At 41.1% G+C, this 18,977-nt stretch overlaps 3 protein-coding genes across 4 annotated transcripts; 1 reads left to right on the top strand and 2 right to left on the bottom strand.

Annotated features, from left to right (window-relative positions):
- Positions 1-438: 438 nt before the first annotated feature.
- LOC117852936 (translation initiation factor eIF2B subunit gamma) lies at positions 439-8,007 on the bottom strand. Its single transcript, XM_034735245.2, has 13 exons — positions 7,811-8,007; positions 7,626-7,721; positions 7,453-7,530; positions 6,101-6,181; positions 5,785-6,004; positions 5,642-5,700; positions 3,547-3,596; positions 3,377-3,464; positions 3,062-3,301; positions 2,878-2,970; positions 1,816-1,920; positions 957-1,073; positions 439-684 (listed from the first exon to the last, which is right to left on the bottom strand). The coding sequence occupies exons 1-13, from the start codon at positions 7,874-7,876 to the stop codon at positions 619-621; spliced, it is 1,359 nt and encodes a 452-aa protein (XP_034591136.1). The 5' UTR covers positions 7,877-8,007; the 3' UTR covers positions 439-618.
- A 1,370-nt stretch (positions 8,008-9,377) lies between these two features.
- On the top strand, positions 9,378-12,024 carry LOC117851672 (4-hydroxy-tetrahydrodipicolinate synthase 2, chloroplastic). Its single transcript, XM_034733540.2, has 3 exons — positions 9,378-9,712; positions 9,839-9,916; positions 10,891-12,024. Exons 1-3 carry the CDS (start codon positions 9,609-9,611, stop codon positions 11,813-11,815), a joined length of 1,107 nt encoding a protein of 368 aa, XP_034589431.1. The 5' UTR covers positions 9,378-9,608; the 3' UTR covers positions 11,816-12,024.
- Positions 12,025-15,818: 3,794 nt separating this feature from the next.
- LOC117851670 (phosphatidylinositol 4-kinase gamma 4) lies at positions 15,819-18,705 on the bottom strand. 2 transcript variants are annotated; one of them, XM_034733538.2, is made up of 5 exons: positions 18,534-18,705; positions 18,266-18,392; positions 18,087-18,171; positions 16,430-17,997; positions 15,819-16,331 (listed from the first exon to the last, which is right to left on the bottom strand). In XM_034733538.2, the coding sequence occupies exons 4-5, from the start codon at positions 17,765-17,767 to the stop codon at positions 15,954-15,956; spliced, it is 1,716 nt and encodes a 571-aa protein (XP_034589429.1). In that variant the 5' UTR covers positions 17,768-17,997; positions 18,087-18,171; positions 18,266-18,392; positions 18,534-18,705; the 3' UTR covers positions 15,819-15,953. The 2 variants fall into 2 exon arrangements, with proteins under 2 accessions (XP_034589429.1, XP_034589430.1); XM_034733539.2 differs by having other exon boundaries at positions 18,087-18,161.
- Positions 18,706-18,977: the final 272 nt, after the last annotated feature.

The following is an 18,977-nucleotide window of genomic DNA, read 5'->3' as shown; positions in this document are numbered from 1 at the left end:
GAAAACTGAGTTCACATGAGTTGATGGGCGGGGTGCTGATGGCAATCTAAGCTGTCCATGCTGCTTCGTTGAGGATTGTTGCGCCTGGTTTAACAGTACTGTTGCCCGTGATCAGTTTCGTATTCTTAGAATGTACTGAATAGTTCTCGTATCATGTCGGATTGGAGGTATCTTCCCATACTTTTTTTAAAAAAAGATTGAAGGTATACGATAATGAGTTTGTACGGCTCCAATGTATTTTCTCGCCATTATCGTATAAAGCGGGTGAGGGATGACCGGATGACAGATAAATTGCTACAGATGATGCATTGTACAGCATCGCTTTTAGTGTCCAGTTTACGACGATGATTGATGATGTCTTATAGGCTACTACTACATGCCCTGACTTGTAGCCATTGTCGTCAGACATCATGAAACTTAATCGCAAGCTCGGCCTAGTTGAATAGAGAAGCAACCAAAACCTTTCGGACTGTTACAAAGGAATCAAAATTATGGATGTTTTACATCAAGAAATACTGTATACATTCTGGACAAGAACTGTCACCCCTTTTTTCTGAGGGGTGCATCTGAAGTGCACACAAAATCGTTCAGGATCCGCCAAAACTGTCAAAACTCGCTCTACCTTCTTGCTAGGGATTCTGCTTTGTGCTCGCTGCCAGCAGTCACAATATAACCAGCTCCAATCTGAAAGATAAACGATAATACAATACATTATTTCAAGGTGAGTTACTGAACAAGAGCTAGATATAAATTAAGCTTCGCTTCAATTTTAGTAAACGACTGGTGAGCAGCTGCGCTCCATATGATATGACCACCACATGACAACCAAAGACCCCCTCCTGATCACGAATAAGTGACTATGGACCCGACAGTATAATGGAAGATATTGCTAGCATTTTCAGTCGTCCATGCATTTTAAAATGACCATTTTTCCTACAGATAGTACAGAAGAGTACCTGGCAGTCTTTCAGAACAGCCCGTTCTTGCAGTTGAACATTATTACATACAACAGAACCTTGGATGTGGCAGCCATCTTCAATAACAACATGGTTCATCACAACAGAGTTGACAATCTGCAACAGGGTACATCATTTATTTCATGAGAAGGACCAGAATGGAACTTAAATCTGGCATGTATAATATCTAGCTGGTCATTCCATAAAGCTGCAAATATTATTGCAAGACAATCACAAACCAAACCTTACAGGCCATAAACAGATATTATCAATCGGATCTATCAGAAAATCTTTCAAAGGTTTATGAACATTGACTCTTTTTTCAATGAATACAGCATGGTACTAAAGAATACTACCTCATCCCAGAATATAGCTACTTCTAGCATTCAAATTTTGTCTCATAACATAGCTACTTTTGAGTTCCCAAGTGGGTTATTTGGCTTGAGAGGTCTAAAATACCCTCCATGCATGCAAATCAATTATGGCATGCAGATATGCATGCAAGCTTGCCACCAATTAAATAGGAAAGGCATAATTAACCTCTTAATTAGCGCATGAAAAACTCTAGAAGTAGCTATATTCTGGAACGGAGGGAGTATAATATAACAATATGGATAAGCTACTCACTCATGCCTCTCCATGGAAGGCTAACACTCTTAAGCCTAAGCAAGCTACATCTAAAAGTACAACCAGTTTCTGTACCCTATATTTCACACCCAATATGCCAATTTAAAGTTTTGCTACTTAAGCCATCATAATTTTAACTCAATACCTTTTAGCATGATATGAGGTAGCTAAGCATCATGTTAATCAAGAGCATAAAAAATAAATTCGATGGATCGAAGCACACTGTAATTACCTTTACATTGGAACCGATTCGGCAATGACGACCAATCACAGATCGCTTGACACTACACTTGTCACCTAGCTGCGAACCCTCAGCAAGAATACAATGTGGCCCTATCTAAACAAACATAAGAAACAACAAAAATGAACCAAAATAGAAGTTTGACGAATAAAAAAACATAACCATTTTGAACATTGATGCAGAATCAGATCCAGAGAACTCATTATTAAAAGCAATTTTATACTACCTTTGACGTCAAATAGATAGCCTAGAATATGTGCAACAAAACTTTGAAAACTTTGATATTGCATGCATATAGAAATGTCTAGATTTGTCACATGAAAATTATATTTTGAAATTTCTCAATAGAAGTACTTTCATGTCATGATCCTTTTCTAAACATTTCCTGATATACTCAGCAAAGTAATCACAATTTTGACTGAATCATATTAATCCTATAACTGAATTTCCACAGAACACATGCTTAAAATGCCCGTTACTGGTGCAGCATTATGATTTGTTCATCAAACCCACAGCAGCAATTATTATTGAACAAAAAATATTCAACTTTGCATGAAAGAAATGTAGACTAAGAAATGAATAGACCTAAAAGCATCCAGTTTTCCAACAAAGCTGTAAGAAATAGAAGAAAGGTGAACAGCATAAACACATATAAAACAAAAAATAATAACAATAGATATTTAGATGTCAATCTTTTATTTACAGAAGGTGATATTTTTCTGGGCATCACTAGTGAAAACTGAAAGTGTTCCCGCTTCCTGTATTATATTGTATATAACAAGGATATGATTGCTATGGCATAAGGTAAAACTTGACTACCATGTCATTCATTCCAGAACTCCTAAAAAACAGAAATAAAAAAGGATTCATTTCTTGGTTGAAAAAGATGGCTCGTATGTGAGCTGTCAGATGGATGAAGATCTTCATATATATACACAACATGGTAGCATCTAACACAATAGCATCTTAAATTCATTTAAACACATGTTTTCTGTATTTTGGGGCAACCATTGATGCAAGTACTTCAATAAATGAGTATTAAATTAGGCTTACTGTAGTCTTTGATCCAAGAACAGAGGATGGGTGGATGATGTTGTTCTGTGCAGAGAAGGAATAACCAGACAGATGGCTAGCTTCCCCTATAACCTGTAATACCAAAACAAGAATTATTAATTTAAGCATAATTCAACAGCAGTGCATGTGATAAAATAATTTCCCTGTAGGATGAAATCCTTACATCTCGATTGATATCACAATATGACTGAATCGAGTTCAAGCGGTGGCAGTATTTGTTTTTAGTAGCAATATAAGCACAGCACCTATGTCCACCATGTGACCTTGATAGTACATCTTGCTTGAAAGCAGATGGTGCAATGACACGATGCTGCGATAAACACTGCAAATTACCACTGGACAGAACAGTACTATTCCCAGTTTCATCACCTGTAGTTCCATTGCCACCAGATGGAGCTGATCTCTGTTCAAGTTTACAATAGTTAAATACTGCTTCAGAAGATACTGTTACATATTTACATGTTCAGCATGAGCATACCAATTGACTCCTCACTAAATATGGGAGGACTTCAAGTCTAATGCTACGGTATGATTCCTTCTGTTCCAGTACATCCTGTAAAATTGTCCTGCAACCAGCAGTAAATTATAGAACGATCTATGGCTGAGTGTAAGGAACGACCAGGAAATGTCAAAACAATATGAACTAACCTCTTGAAAGCATAAAGATGTGCATCCATCAGGTCACTTCGAATTTCCATCTAACAAAAGGGAGATAGCATAGATATAGTTCACTAAACCATTAAAAATGAGTACTTTGCTGAATTTAAATTAAATCAAAGTGTTATTAAACCAATTAACATGACTGTTATCGCTTCCCACTAACACCCAGCAAAAATGCAATTATTATATAAATAGAGAAAGCATTCAGTCAAACAGTTCAACAACTCATTATCATCACAAGTTGTATCTAAGTACCCTAAACCCTAAACTAATAAACTCTCAAGGAACAGATCCCATCCCAAAAAGGAAAAGTAACAAGACCACAGGGAGAAAACTTCCCCATGGCTTTGTCTAAAAGGAGAGGTGTACAAAAAGCACTGGCTGGCAAGGAAACTCCCTGAAACCAGTTCTCAGGAAGACTGGCTGGCTGGCGAGCCTCTCTACTGGAGGTTCTACTGAGCTATCACTCAGTTCTCAGAATAGATCCCTTCCATAAAGGTACAATAAGGTTCTCCACTTGTTTCCTTAGAAGAGTACCCCTGTCCATTAGCAGTTGCTGTGTTTCTTGTAAATGAATAATGTGAGAAAGAATGAATGGGATTTTCTGGGCTGTCTACCAATCACCTGCAATCTGTTACAGTACAGTCCGTCTCCTATAATTTTTAACCTGTCACAGCTAAGTTGTGCTTTTGTGAAGCTTGAGGTTATATCAGATGGCCTCATCAGCCAATAAAATTCGACAGACTCAAAACTTTGCATCAAACAATAAGTCCATAGCAAAGGCACTAAAGCTTTGGCTGCAAAATGGGCATGTCTCACGAAACCAACCCACAACTTAGTCAAAAGGAGGTTTCAGAAAATAGAAAAATTCAGGGTAAGTGCCACAGGAATACAGAATGGAGAGGACACACCAGGGGAAAAGAGACCCAATGTAAAATGGAATATGTCACTCCAACTTAAGAATGCCAAAGTCATTGGATTTTTAAATTATTGACTTTCAAGATGGAGGTCCTACAAAAATCTATTGCTGTAGAATGCTACACTAGTTCAGTTATATTTACTTTGGTTCGACCTCTTCAGCCCACCTTTAATGTGAAACCTTAAAATGTGGTGCAGGAAGAAGATTGCTGGGAAGACCAGCTAACCATAATAATAATATAGTACATATGGGTCAAACACAAACTAAAAAATATTACTACATGAACCCCAAATCATCTCTTTGTTTGAACCATATCCCAAATAAGCAAGACTTAAAGAAACGAACATACCAGATTCTGTTCATCATCATCCAACAATACGGCAATATGAACATGATAAAACACCATATGAAGCAAGGACGAGAAATAGTAAAGAGGCGCATTTTACATACAGGATCGCATTGTTGAAATAGACTTTCTAGATGTTTCCGTTTTCCAATGCTTCCAATGGAAACAAAAGAGGTGCGAGTTATCAAAGAAAGCCTAGGCTACCAGTAACAGATGTAACTCATCATGATTTGTGCTTGACAGTCTGTATAAACTGTTACTTTGTCTGTAGCTTATTACTGCAAATATTGAATCATTTTACAGTGGCAAGCATAGTACCAAATATAATAGCATTAGATTTTCCCATCTTACAAATTATCATTCACTCATCTCTCTCTCTATATATATATGCTATCCTCATTCACTCCATAATGTATAGTTTTATTTCTAAAGCCAACATTGACGTGCCCAAATGTGCCTAAGATGGGGAATATTGCCTATCATTGACAGCATATCTTCTTGTTGAGATAACAAAATACAACCAAAGGACACTGATGCTAAAAATAAAGGGCATTACAGTTTCCAGCCGAATTTCTAGAACCTCAGCCCCAACCAACAAACAGATAAACTATAAATCCTGAGTTCTGTCCATCTAAATTACTGCAAGGACAACACAGATGAAAAAATCTTGAGATAAAACCTAGCATTGGTCTGTTTGCTTTTCATGAATTATGATGGATGATGATCTCAAGGTACATACATATAGCACTTAGCACTGAAACTCGAAATCTCTCAGGAAATAAACATAGTTGACTTGATACATGCAATAGGTGCCTTACCTGACCAACAGCCTGGATTTTTCTCTTATGAACTCGAACATCTTTTTCAACATCGGTTCCTACAGGCCATATTAACAGGTATTTGAATCATGGATGACATTACTAGCCTACTATTACAGATCGTGTAGTCATAGTAAGCAAACCTGATATGATATGCAACAAGAATTGTTTAGTCTTGTCCAGCCCAACTATGTTCAAACGATTTGGCTTTTTAGCTTTATCTTTCCCACTAGAAGAAGCAGTGTCTGAAGGACCACTAACAGGAACAGAACATAGTAAAGCAGTAACAGCTGCGCCATTCCTTCTATGAGTAGCAGCAACAGCCCCAGGCAACACATCTGTTACCAGGTCACCGCTAATTACCTGTTTTCAAAGACAGCTAAATGTGTTAGCATCTAGATTACTCCCAGCATGCAACCTTTTGTCAACATTGCCACAGTATGAAAGCACAAACATTACCAAAATATCATTTGCTGTCAGTCGCTTTGAAATAGCTCGTAATGCACCAGCACTTCCAAGGTCTTCAGAAACTGCAACTACCTGAAACACAAGGAAGAGTTATTACTTCCACAAAAAAATGAGAATATGTTCCCCCCTACAGTTGTTCATTGGTTTCTCAATGAGATTGAGCTTGTAGCATAAATAAATAACAAATGTCAAATAAATCAAACAATTAGGAGAAAAATTTATAAAAAACAGAATGAACTCAGGCAGTTCAAGTTACTAAACTGATTTTATGTAACATGAAGTGAGACATCCATGTGCTTATTGATTAGAATTGATGAAAAAGGGAAATAAGTTAGAACAAATACATGTTCACAAGCTATTTATTTAGTGGAGTTATGTTGACATATAAACCACAAGCTCCGCATTCTCACTTCACTAAAGAGGTGTTGGAAAACCAACAAAGATTACATTCAAGCATTGGTAAAGAAAATATACATCTTACAATATTCAAACTTGTAGTCTGCTTGCTTCAAACTTTAAAACCCCAGAAGGAGCAACAATTGGAGAGCACAAGAGTGCACTACTGTTTGAATAATAAATGAATAAACTGAAATGATACTGAGAGGTGGAGGGAACCTTACTTAAAGTCATTTTTTCATCAGAATTAAGGAAACTGTTTATGCGATGCTACCATCATATTCCGCAAACCCATTAGCATTCATATTTCTGAAGGCATTCAACACTAGTTGGGCGAATAGGTGCTGCCTAATGCCTCATCTCCACTTGACTAGAGTTGCAGCGAGAAATGACAGCAGCTCGCCCAAATTATCCAAAGTACAATAGAAGAAGGTCAACCAGCACCTAGTTGGGGGCCTTACTACACTGATTAGTCTTCAATTATCATAACATCAGCACCTCAACAACCTCGATAAAGGCAGGTACGATAGCATATCCACACTACATGACCGTTAGTTTGTATAAAACTCCAGTAACAACACAATAAATTGTGACACAAATGATAGTGCCAACAACATTGCAGGGATGAGGTAGCTGCCTCTATACATACCCTACCATTACAATAATATGTGATTTGTGCCTAATTAAACAAAATCCTCAAAATCTACATGAAAAACAGTCCATGGACTAAAGAATTCACCTAATATTTAGCTTTCTAGACTTATTTTGTTCTGCCATGAAAATTCATCCAAATCATTTATCTTCAAACATTCCTGGAACAAATTGTTGTACTTGCACACCAAGAGTTCATTCTACAATCTTCTCCAATTACATAACGCTTTTAGCACAAATACAACGGCACCAACTGAGTGCTGCAATCTCAGACACCGAACCAGAATCAAACTCACCTCTACACGAAGTCGATCCAGGTATGCGCTGGAGACCCAGGCGCCGACCAGCCGTGCCGCCTCCTGCCCCTCCACCACCTGCACCACGCCCACATAAGCCAAACAAGCCCCCGCCCGCGCGTTGGGATCACAGCCCTAACAACGGGAAGAGAAGCAGGAGAGCGAGCGCTCACCACGATGAGGTCCTTGAGGTCGCTGGCCTCGAGGAGGTCCAGAGCGTAGGAGAGCAAGGGACGGTTCGCGACCGGGAGCAGCGCCTTGGGGACATCCTGCGCGGGAGGAGGGTTAGGGGTTGGTGTGCGGGGTTAACAGGGGTAAGGTGAGGTGAGATGGGGGGAGAGGAGAAGGGAGGGGATACCTTGGAGACGAGGGGCGAGAGCGTCTCGGAGGTGCCGCCGGCGAGGACGACGACCTGGAAGTCCATCTCCGGCGAAAACTGCGGCGGCCGAGGGCGTCGCCGGCGAGGGTTTTGGGGCTCGTCTGATTACGGCGGCGGGGAGGTCAGGATGGCATCGGGTTCGGAGTTTCTGACTTGGATCCGATAGGATGTTAGGGCCGGGCTAGGACGCGTTTGCCTAGTTGGGTTTTTTTTTTTTTTTTTGAAAGAAGCCTAGTTGGGTTCACACACAAATCACAAGCTAGGGATCAATTGGGCCCATGATGTCTCTGCAATCCAGGTCAGACTGGGTCAGCGATGAAACACGTTTCAGCTTCAAATTGAAAGTGCAGTTGATTTGTCCACAATTTCCAAATGCTTCGACGACATGTGAGCATCTAAAAATGCAGTGTCTACTTGCCACTCCTTAGCAACTATGGAAACTTGAGTGTTATTGGAAGCTAGCCCATAATCTTTTATACATTGTCACACTTTCAAACCTTGCGTGTTATATGGAACTCTAGATTATATAAAGTGTGGGCATTTGTATAATTCAGTTTTCAACGAGTTGGATTTTATGTCTATGTTGTATCTTCCAATGATATAATTTTTCTCTCTCTTCATTGACTCCCCATATTAACTAAAAATCATTGGTGGCACTTCTTTAATGTGCACGACACATATACAATGCGCTAGAATTTAGCTAAGGGTAGATGGTAGATCCATGGCTTGTCACTGGGGAACTGTCAATAGGGTAGTCAACGAGACGAGCTCAATTTCTCGTAAGCTAATATCTTTAAAATTATATTTTATGGAATGAATTATATACTTATAGAATATTTTTATTCAAAATGTTTTTTCATAAATCCATAATCTTTTGAAGATGAAAATTTCTATTGTAAGTGTTTCTTTCAAATTTTGTTGGTCAGGTGAAATGATTTTCTTTTTAAGTTTGATATGTATTTAAGCCCAAACTTTTTTCTTGTTGTTTGCTGCTGGTTTTGATCGGAAGGAACCAATAAAAATAATAAAATAAATTATTTCCATGAAAGTGTACTTACTCCTATTATTGGGCCATAATTTTGAAAGAACAAAGCCCATGATCTGTCTTCCTATCTTGTTTTTGTCCCTCTCAAAAAAAAATCTTGTTTTTGTCACACCGGATGAAACTCATTTGGTCTGAGATAAACTGGACAAAAGGGGGAAAACAAAGCAACACTCTTTTCGCTGGGCACTTGCTGCTGGCTGAGCCACGTACTACACGTCGAGAAAACAGAAAAATCCTATTGCGGAAGTGACTTACAATAGCCCCTCATTTTTCATCATGCAATATCTTGTTGGTGCATATAATGTTACTATAGGTGTTAATATACTTTTTATAACAAAGTTAGAGAGGTTTGATTTATGATAGAAACTAAAATTTTCTATAGTTTAGAAGTATTATTATAAGCTCAATAATTAATTAAATATTACTCTATCAAACTTAGCGGGAGTGGACAGTTCGGAAGAAACAAACCAACAAAGTGCTCTTGTGCTTGTACGGTTGTACCGCACCTTTATCAAGTGACAAGTGGGGGGTTCGTGCGGAGTCCACCAGCGAAGAATCCTGGATCGGCGTCGTCCTCTCCGCCTCCGGTGCCAACACGCCTGAAATCCTCTCCAACCTCTCCCGCACCTTCTCTCCTGCCCGCCGACGGTCACCATCTGGATTTGCTGCTCGCCCCCATCGCACAAGAGCCCTCCACCTAGTTCGCGGGGCGGGCTCGGAGGAGAGTGAGCGATGGCTCACCAGGTGCTCCTCGGTACCCTGCGCGCCAACGTGCTCACCAATCCCACCCGCGCCGGCGGAGGTGGCCGCGCAGCGTCTCCAGGATCGTCCGCAAGGTCAGCAAGTGCCATCACCTGCACGGGTGCACATCGCAGAAAACCTTTATATGTTCCATCACAGAAACAAACCTTCTCTGTTTCGTTGAAATGAAAGGAAATCTTTTGGGCTTGGATGTTGCGCAGAATAGGCAGAGGGCGATTTCCGGTGGCAGCCATCTCAGATGATTATCTTCCGATGCGAAGTACTGAAGCGAAAAATCGGTAACTTCCTGAAGATAATTGGTTCCTAATTGAATAGATTTGCTGGTGGATGGCCATAGTATAGTACCTGTCAGTCATGCATTAAAGATCTTAACAACTGTCTGCTCTAGTTGCCCTCAATGGAACATCTGTTGGACTTAGAAGCCAGTTCTTCACATAATCTAATACCCTTCTTGCGGAACCTTTAAGAGTCATCAATTTGTTACTGTAGGTGACCTTTTCGTAGATCAACAAGGCCTGAAGTTATTTCATGAGCCCTTTTGAGCTTACATGCTACCATGCCTGCAAGGATATGATCTTTAGGGAAAAAAATGTTAGTACCCAAAAATGCTCATCCTCATTTCTTCCATATCAATTCATCAATTGTTATATCTACAAATGTTTGTGAGATCATGTATGAGCGAGCGCCCTTGCAGCTAATGCTGTAACAACTTTTTAGTTTGTTTTCCCTTAATTAAAAGGATCCGCAGGGTTCCTGCACATTCTTAAAAACAGGAAAAATAAGCTTGTGATGGATACAACCTGGAAGTCTGGAACTCTCTTAAGTCACTGAGGAGCGGAGAAATTAACTTAATTTCTGGTATTTGATATAAAGTGGGAAAATGGCAATATGAAAAATGAGAACTATCCTAAATTTCAAATTCTTTCAAATGCTAGTGTCAATCAATTCAGTCTCATGTGTGCCTATCTGCTTAATTCTTTATTCTCGAGGAAAATATATGTACTTCTTATAGCTCTGTACTTTGTAGCCTCTGCTCACTGGCATAAGATGTGTCTTAAAAATAAATTTGCATGCTCGGTTAAACGGTATCTATATTGCAGTTTGAGTTAGTTGTGCATAATGAAGTAATAGTGTATGGTTCTTCTAAGTTAAGTAGAATACAGTATTTTGCCCTAAAAAAGTAGAATACAGTATTTTACATTTGGTGACTTTTGATGCACTGATATATGGCCTTCCTCTGCCCGAGGTGTAGGACATCAAAAGATGACATCACAAGCCTCAGACTAATCACAGCGGTCAAAACCCCCTATTTACCAGATGGGAGATTTGATCTTGAAGCATATGATTATTTGATAAACATGCAGATAGAAGGTGGTGCTGAAGGTGTAATAGTTGGAGGAACAGCAGGAGAGGGTCACCTCATGAGTTGGGATGAGCACATCATGCTCATTGGGCATACTGTCAACTGCTTCAGCACTAGAATTAAAGTGATTGGGAACACAGGAAGTAACTCAACCAGAGAGGCCGTTCATGCGACAGAGCAGGGATTTGCTGTCGGCATGCATGCAGCTCTTCACATTAATCCTTACTATGGGAAGACCTCAACTGAAGGAATGAAAGCTCATTTCAAGGCTGTCCTCCCGATGGGTCCAACCATCATTTACAATGTTCCATCGAGAACAGGACAGGATATTCTTCCTCCAGTTATCGAGGACCTTTGGGGTCATCCAAACATGGCAGGTGTGAAAGAATGTGTCGGACATGAGAGGGTCAAGTGCTATACTAACAAAGGTATTTCAGTATGGAGTGGCAATGATGATGAATGCCATGATTCAAGGTGGAAATATGGCGCCACTGGAGTTATGTCTGTGACTAGCAACCTTGTTCCTGGTCTCATGCGCAGTCTCATGTATGAAGGGGAGAATGCGACTCTAAATGAGAAGCTGTTGCCTCTGATAAAATGGTTATTTTGTGAGCCAAATCCGATTCCTCTCGACACTGCTCTGGCTCAGCTCGGGGTTGCAAGGCCAGTTTTGAGATTGCCATACAAGGCTCTTGCTCTTGAGAAGAGGGTTGAGTTTGTCCGGATTATTGAAGCTATTGGACGGGAACACTTTATTGGAAATAGAGAGGCAAGGGTTCTCGATGACGACGATTTCATCCCAATCTGTCGGTAAATACATGAGTTGTCTTGATGAATGAAAGCAGTGTTTTAGTATGATTGATTGCCCTTGTCCTTGTGGTTATTTTAGCACTTTCTGTTCATCCTTGGTTGATTTATCTGTAAAATAGAACCGGAATTGGGTTCCTTTGTCATATACAGTACGGTTATGAAAACAGGAAGAATTAACCAGTGTCACTGTGAATAGTGATCTGGATAAGTTCATTTTGTTGAGTGAATGACCCAGAGAGAAGGAAACTTACATCCCTATCTGTGGTACCTATGGTTTTACATGCGCCGCCTGACTAACTATATCTATAGGCTATAGCCCTGTTTGTTCACTGAGTTGATCATAGAGAAGTTCATGTTTCGATCCATACTGAAAAGAAAAGCAGATGTTTTTGCTAAATATGATAGTAGCTATGTTGTTGCTAGCTCATTCCAAATGGTGATATTGTCTTTCAATTGAATTAGCAGGACATTCAGGTACTAAATCAATTGAATGTGGTTTGCAAGATTGCAAGTAGATATCATGGTGCTCGCAGTGTCCAAACCAAACAATGTCGGATTATTTATATGTTTATTAATTGCTCAGTTAATTCCACACTTGTTTGTTTGGTCTATTTATGAAATTTCATCCAAAAATTGTCAAAGGGTACTGAGAATAGTGATGTCTCTATTAAACAAGCAATAAACAGTCGTTATACTTTCAGGGGCATTGTCTTTCACCTCTCAAGACAGACAATCGGCCTTATGAAGTTATGAAAAGCAGGACTGCCAAATGGTTAGCTCCTTCAGGCAGCTGCGTACTTATATTTGCATTTTGGTATGATATGCTTAATACTTCTCACCTAAACAAATTCGATACATAAAAATAGATATACAAAGGAAATATCATACGTAGGACTGACAGAGTAAAAGGAACCGACTTGGACCTTATCCACACCAACGACAACAAAACAGTACTGCAACAAAGCCCATTTGAAGCACCAAACTCACTATAAGGAATTAAGGACACAGACCCATTCCAAAGTAATATGCTGGCCTACTCTGCCACGCCTATAGCCTTCCTCTAAATTCAACATTTTTAACCTCGTAAGAAGAACAAACAGTGTCACAAATCTAGCTCGACTCCGCGTCCTTCTACCTTTTCACCATGCATTGACTAACACTCTTTAAGTACAGAATTCATCTAAAATAATCAGATTATTTCTTAGGGAGTGTCAGTGTATGGTTTTTGCACCATTTATGTACAAGCAGTGGTTAAAATAAATCCCGCATGTTCCAGATAAGACTTAGGAAGCTTCCTAAAAAAAGGAAAAGAAAAAAAAGACATAATTTAGAAAGTCGTCAGCTGTTGGTGCCCTCTATCTTGTCAGTGGGGGTAGCACTACCACTACCACTAGCAAAGCTAGCTCCAACAAGAGTAGGATCCCCAAGGAACAATTCTCAAGTTCCAGTTCAATTGCTTCATCAATGCAAATGCCATCTCCATTGAGATCCCAGTACTTGCAAGCGCCTTCCACGTACTCTATTCCTCTTCCTTGACAAGAGGTAAGTAAACACTCTACATAATAAGAAAAGAGAAGCTAATAATTGGGATTCAGTGCAATTTTGTAGTAGTCTTAGCCCTCAGAATAAAAATGTCCTTCCACACGGACTCTTATGGCCTTATCCACTACTGATGTCTGCACTTGTGACTGTGATAGGAAATTAGCAAGCATCATTTGCAAGCCTAGGTGTTTAAATGGAATTGGAAAAAAAACGTACATTGTGTGCATTGCTCTATATTTCTTTTTGAAAAAATTGGAAAAATATTATACTGCAAGTGCGAAAACTCAAATCATAGCAGTATGAGTTTCTTATGCAAGCAACATAACAATCAAATTACTCTCGTGTGCAGCTTGAGATGTGCCCATGCTCAACTATTTGTTCAGGTTCATTGCTGATACCATGCATACTGTATGTTAGGTGCTTCGTTTGTGTGCCACATAGTCTGTTAAATATGGTGATTTTAACCTTGAGCGGCACACTTAACTTGTTTAGGAACCCAAATGTGCATAGAGTTAGGAACCAGATGACACCACAAGACAAGTTTACGAGCCGTAGTGCATCTCAGTCTTAACGGAGTACAGTGGCGGACCCAGAATCGAGTTGCACCCGGGGCTGAACACTGTCTACTTCTAGCTCTGAAAGTATAAGAATTTGGTGAATGAAGTTGAACGAGGCCGCGACAGTCTTGGCATTTGCTATTTGTCGTCAGACTCTTGTGAATTGGACTGAATGGCTGACGCTGGCCTATATTCAGTCTTTCTTTCTTGTGCAGAAGCAGAACCACTACTGACACACTGCATAGAGTAGTATGCACAACATGGGCTGGACCGGGGCTGCAGCCCCCAGTCCGGGTCCTAGATCCGCCCCTGACAGAGTATGTTTACAGAATCTGCCACATAATTTCATAATAAGCAAAATTTTTCCATACACAATTAAAAGTCTAGCACAATATGATAAATATGAACAGCTTCGAGTTGCCAGGGAAGATTGTTCATCTAATCGCACATCCACTGCAAGTTTGGAAGAATTTTAAGGGCACGATCAACCGGCATTCATGATGACAGATTTTCCTCCTGAACTATGTAGACTTGATAAACGGGTCCAAAGATTTTGTTTCTCTGAATAAATTGTGGATACCTCTGAATAAACTGACAGTTTCAAGTGTATGTAGTCATACTAAAAATTGATTGTATCGGAAGGTAAAAGAGTATGGTTCGATAGATGCAAAAAACAAAGGGGTTTGTTGTAAGGGTTCTGAGTCAGTCAACATTCGCAGCATTGCTTTGGCCTTTGTTGACAAATGCATTTTAAGAGAGAACAAAGACAACAGGACTTTGGCCTTTGTTGGCAATGTAAAGGGATACAAAACTTCTTCAGAAGTAGTAACACTCTTGCCTTCTATAAATTAAACTCGTTAAATTAAAAAAAGTTTGTCTCGCAAAAAAAATAAAAGAAGTTTAAAGTCAGATGATGTTTACTATATTTAAGCCTCTTTTGTACATCACCACTTTTGAGCCAATTCCATTTTAGTTGAACTTCAAAATACTTGTCTTGGATCCTGCATTAAAAAAACAAGTTCAGTCGTTTGAGGAAAAAATAACAAGTTCAGTTCAAGAAACTAAAATAGTGATTTAGAAGATGAATTTGCAAATTCAAGCAGAAATGCATATCTCCCAAGATAAAAGTAGCAATATAGGCGTCCAACATGACGAAAAGCTTGCTTCCTACCAAAACAACTATTTGCGCCGTGAAGGGGTGGATTCGTTACCTTGCTGTCTACCGAAACAACTATTGACACTACGAGACAATTTTCTTAGCCTGATACCAGAACTAATCCTATATTCTATAAGTAGTATTCCCAAACCAATCCACCAAAGACACAAACCCATCACCTACCTAATGTATATTCTTCAGAAGTCCAGTGATCATAAGCGCACCGTGAACCAAAAGTTATCTGTGTTTGCCATCAAACAGTTACTGAAACTCTGAAGAAGCGACATAGATGCAAATAAGATAAAATAAAGCGACAGCAAAATTAATACTATCTTATTTTGCAAGCTGTACCAACCAGTCAACTACAGGGTCACTGCTACATGTATGAAAGAAACATACCCAGTATAAAACGTCCAGCATCTGAGTTTAAAACCATGCAAACTGTGCATAGCTGATTCAATTATGCTGGCAAAACTGGCAAAATTGATGAACAGTATCGTCATCATCTTATATTTGCTGACGAACAGAAGAATACTAAATGTACCACCTTGATCGCTGTTCGCTGATATTATATGTTGAGACCACAGAATTGATCACTCCAACATGAAAGCAACAGCATATTCCAGATTTATCTTAACCTGTTCAAGGCTTAGGTTTACCCAACGTGGAGGGCGGAACTAAGAGCAGGTCCAGCGAAAATCCATGACAAGAAACAGTCAAGACACAAATACACAATTCACACCACGCTGACATGAGCAACTACAACCAAGTGAAATCATTTGAGGATACAAACAAATGAAATCATTAGTCTCTTGACCAGTGCATTGTCAACATACTTACAACAAACTGGATACAGCTGGAACAACTAGATCAGTTATTCTGAAACTCTAAGCAAACTCCTTGTTGAGGTGACGGTCTATGATTTCAGATATGGTTTCTAAGAACATGTTTTCACTTGACCCTGGGAGAACAGCATCCTCTGCTTCCTGGATGATGTCCTCAATCTCAGAGCCTCTATTCACAGTTTCCCTACACAGTATGTGCCCTATGTCATATGGTGTAAGGCCACGAGCTGCACCTTTCTTCAGAAGCATGGTGCTGATGCGCAGGACACGAGCGCATCTTGGAGACAGCTCCCACCCATGGAACTTGAGAAGCTTGATGTCTTTCTCAGCATCAAGTGATTTGATGTATTCAATGGTTTCATTATTGAATGGCTCGCGGGCTTGGGGCCAGTAGAGCCACTCAAACGTACAATCTTCAAACTGCACAGCAACAGGCAACATAAGTCTAGTTAGCCTCACAAAATAACTATGATGCACTGGGAGATTAATCGAACAAGTAATGTAAGACAGATAATCACCTTCTCAGGCAAGCAGTAGCCATGATCAATTGGAATCAGCTTGTAGTTGCCACCTTCTTCCTCCTTGTGCACTAGGATATTCCCAGCATGACGATCAGCATTTGCTAACCTAATATCTAAAACTGCTATTTTGTGAACCTCCTTGACAGGGAAAGCTCGAGGGCCCATATCCTCAGTGCTTCCATTGTTCTCCATGAACATCTGCAGTGACCCAATCTTAAAGCTCTTACCCCTATGTATGCTTCGGACCAATGTTGTAGGAGGCACACCAGAAAACCCAACACTCTGACCAGATTTACAATCATCAACTGGATGGTCAAGAATATAAGCTGCAACCTCCCTTAATGCTCCTTCCCCCACAATTGTCCCCCTTTTCATTCCTTCACCATCAGTGGACAAAGGAAGGCCCCTTGGGTTGTTTTCGGCCATAGGTTCCTCATCAATAGGCTTAAACACGGCAACATTCTTTTGACCTGTTGCATCTCGCATGAAGTAAACCCCTCCTGAACCTTCAGCTGACATCTCAGGCATGTGTCCTTTCTCCAGTCCAGCTATGGTTGAACTTATCATTTTCATCACATCAGGTGACAACTTCACTTTTCTATTAACAATAACTGGTTCAACAGGAGCAGGCTTAACCCCAGCTGATTTTGCAGATTTCATAGCAAGAGCTTCATTCTGCAGGTTGCTTTTCTCCTGTGGATTGACAACTGTAACCAAAGTATCTCTATCAACTTGCTTTGTTTGTACCTTTGCTGGTTTGCGGATGAACAGATGAATCACAGCATCATCCCCCTTGCTAATATCAGCAATCAGCTGGTGGTCCTCAAGCTCCTTACCGTCATATTCAAACTTGTGATCCTCCGGGTTACCAATATCCTCATCACCCTCATCAGCAAGCTTAGTCTTTAGATATTTCACATTGCGGCTTCGGTCCACCTGAAACTGAAACTTCTTCCCCGCAGCAGTCTCGATGTTAATCACCCGGAGATCAGATAGCCGAATAACAAGGTGCAGAACGTTTCCCTCGGCCAGCCCATAATCCTTGACTGGGCAGTCATTGCGTGCCAGCTCATGCCCATCCAGCACAAGCCGCTGCTTCGTCACCACAAAACCCTTGAACCGCTGGATGCGCAGCTTGACTGAGGCGATGGACTCGGATCCCAGCACGCTCATGGGCATGGGCGGCATGCCGGGCACAGCAAGGAAAATAAGAATGGAATCCTGCAGCTGCGACCCAGACAAGCAGTGCGGCGACCGGCTGCCCTTGAAGCAGATGGGAAGGAAGGCAGGGTCTTTAGGGACTGGCCCTAGGACGATCACACCTGCCGACGACATCTTCACAAGGAGGCTACTAAGGAGGCCGGAGCTTCCTCAACAGCTGCTACCACTAATATTTACACTAGCACTACCAAGTTAGATTCCGGAAACTATGAAATGGACGCCATGGAGACGGAAATCCAAGGGTTCCTTCCTTCCCAAACCAGGATGGAGGAAACCCTCAGACAGAGCCACGCAGAACAGCAACCGAGATTACAATCCCATCTTGCGTTCGAAGCAAATTAAATCTGCACAAAATTAGAGAGATTTCAGTTAACACAACACAAAACAAAACAGATGATAGGGGAAATCGGAATTGAAGGCAAGGAAAACGTACCAGGATTGGGGAAAAGTGGCGCAGAACCGTCACTTCGCCCCGCCGATGGTCGAATCCCCAATCGCGTAACGGAGGCTGAGATGGCCTGACCATTTGGAGCGATCAGTCACGGTCTCACTCAAATCCCCAGCCAAAAAACAACACAGACAAATCTAGCAGAAATCAGTGAAATTTCTCACCAGAAAGTAGCAACCCTTGCCCCCTTCCCCCGATCGGGGAGCACTCCAAATGGGACTAGCCCTTCCTTCAATCTGCACCCCCCGACGGGGCTACAGCCCCACGGATTCCTTTCCTCCCAGCCCAAACCTGCAACACAGCGCATCAGATCGGAACACTTCCCCATCAATCCAAACCCAAACCCCGCAGCTCCACAGGAAATTACAGCAGAAATCGCGTGACGGAATCGTGCGCGCACGGGATAAGGATGGACGAGACGAAGCAACTCACCACGCCCGGATTGGAGAAGCGATTTGTAGGCGTCCTCCCAACCCCCAACCAGGCAACGGCCCCCTTCCTTCTTGCTCCGCGGTTCACGCAGGGCAGAGAGAGGGAGAGGCAATGGGGAAAGTTTTTGGTTGGTTTGCAGTGCACAGCAAGGAAGAGGAAGAGAGAGAGAAAGGGGAAGGTTGCTGGGGCAGCTGATTTTTATTCGTGGGCTGCGCCGTCACTTGACGGACGGCCGTGACGGTGACGTGCCGGGCCAGGTGCAGCTTCCTGGAAGGAAGGGGAGATTTTTTGCGTGGCGGTTTTGCCCCGTGTGTGACTGCGTGAGACGGTGAGAGAGGAAGACGCTCGGGTTCAAAGCAACATCGCTGTCAAGGTTAAAGCTGGATTAGAAATGCGTATTGAATGTGTACCACCTGCAGTAAAATACTGGAATTGACTAGATCA

The sequence above is a fragment of the Setaria viridis genome, chromosome 4, assembly GCF_005286985.2.
Source record: "Setaria viridis chromosome 4, Setaria_viridis_v4.0, whole genome shotgun sequence".
In the NCBI taxonomy this organism is placed as follows: domain Eukaryota; kingdom Viridiplantae; phylum Streptophyta; class Magnoliopsida; order Poales; family Poaceae; genus Setaria; species Setaria viridis.
This window is presented reverse-complemented; position numbering and strand designations above follow the sequence as displayed.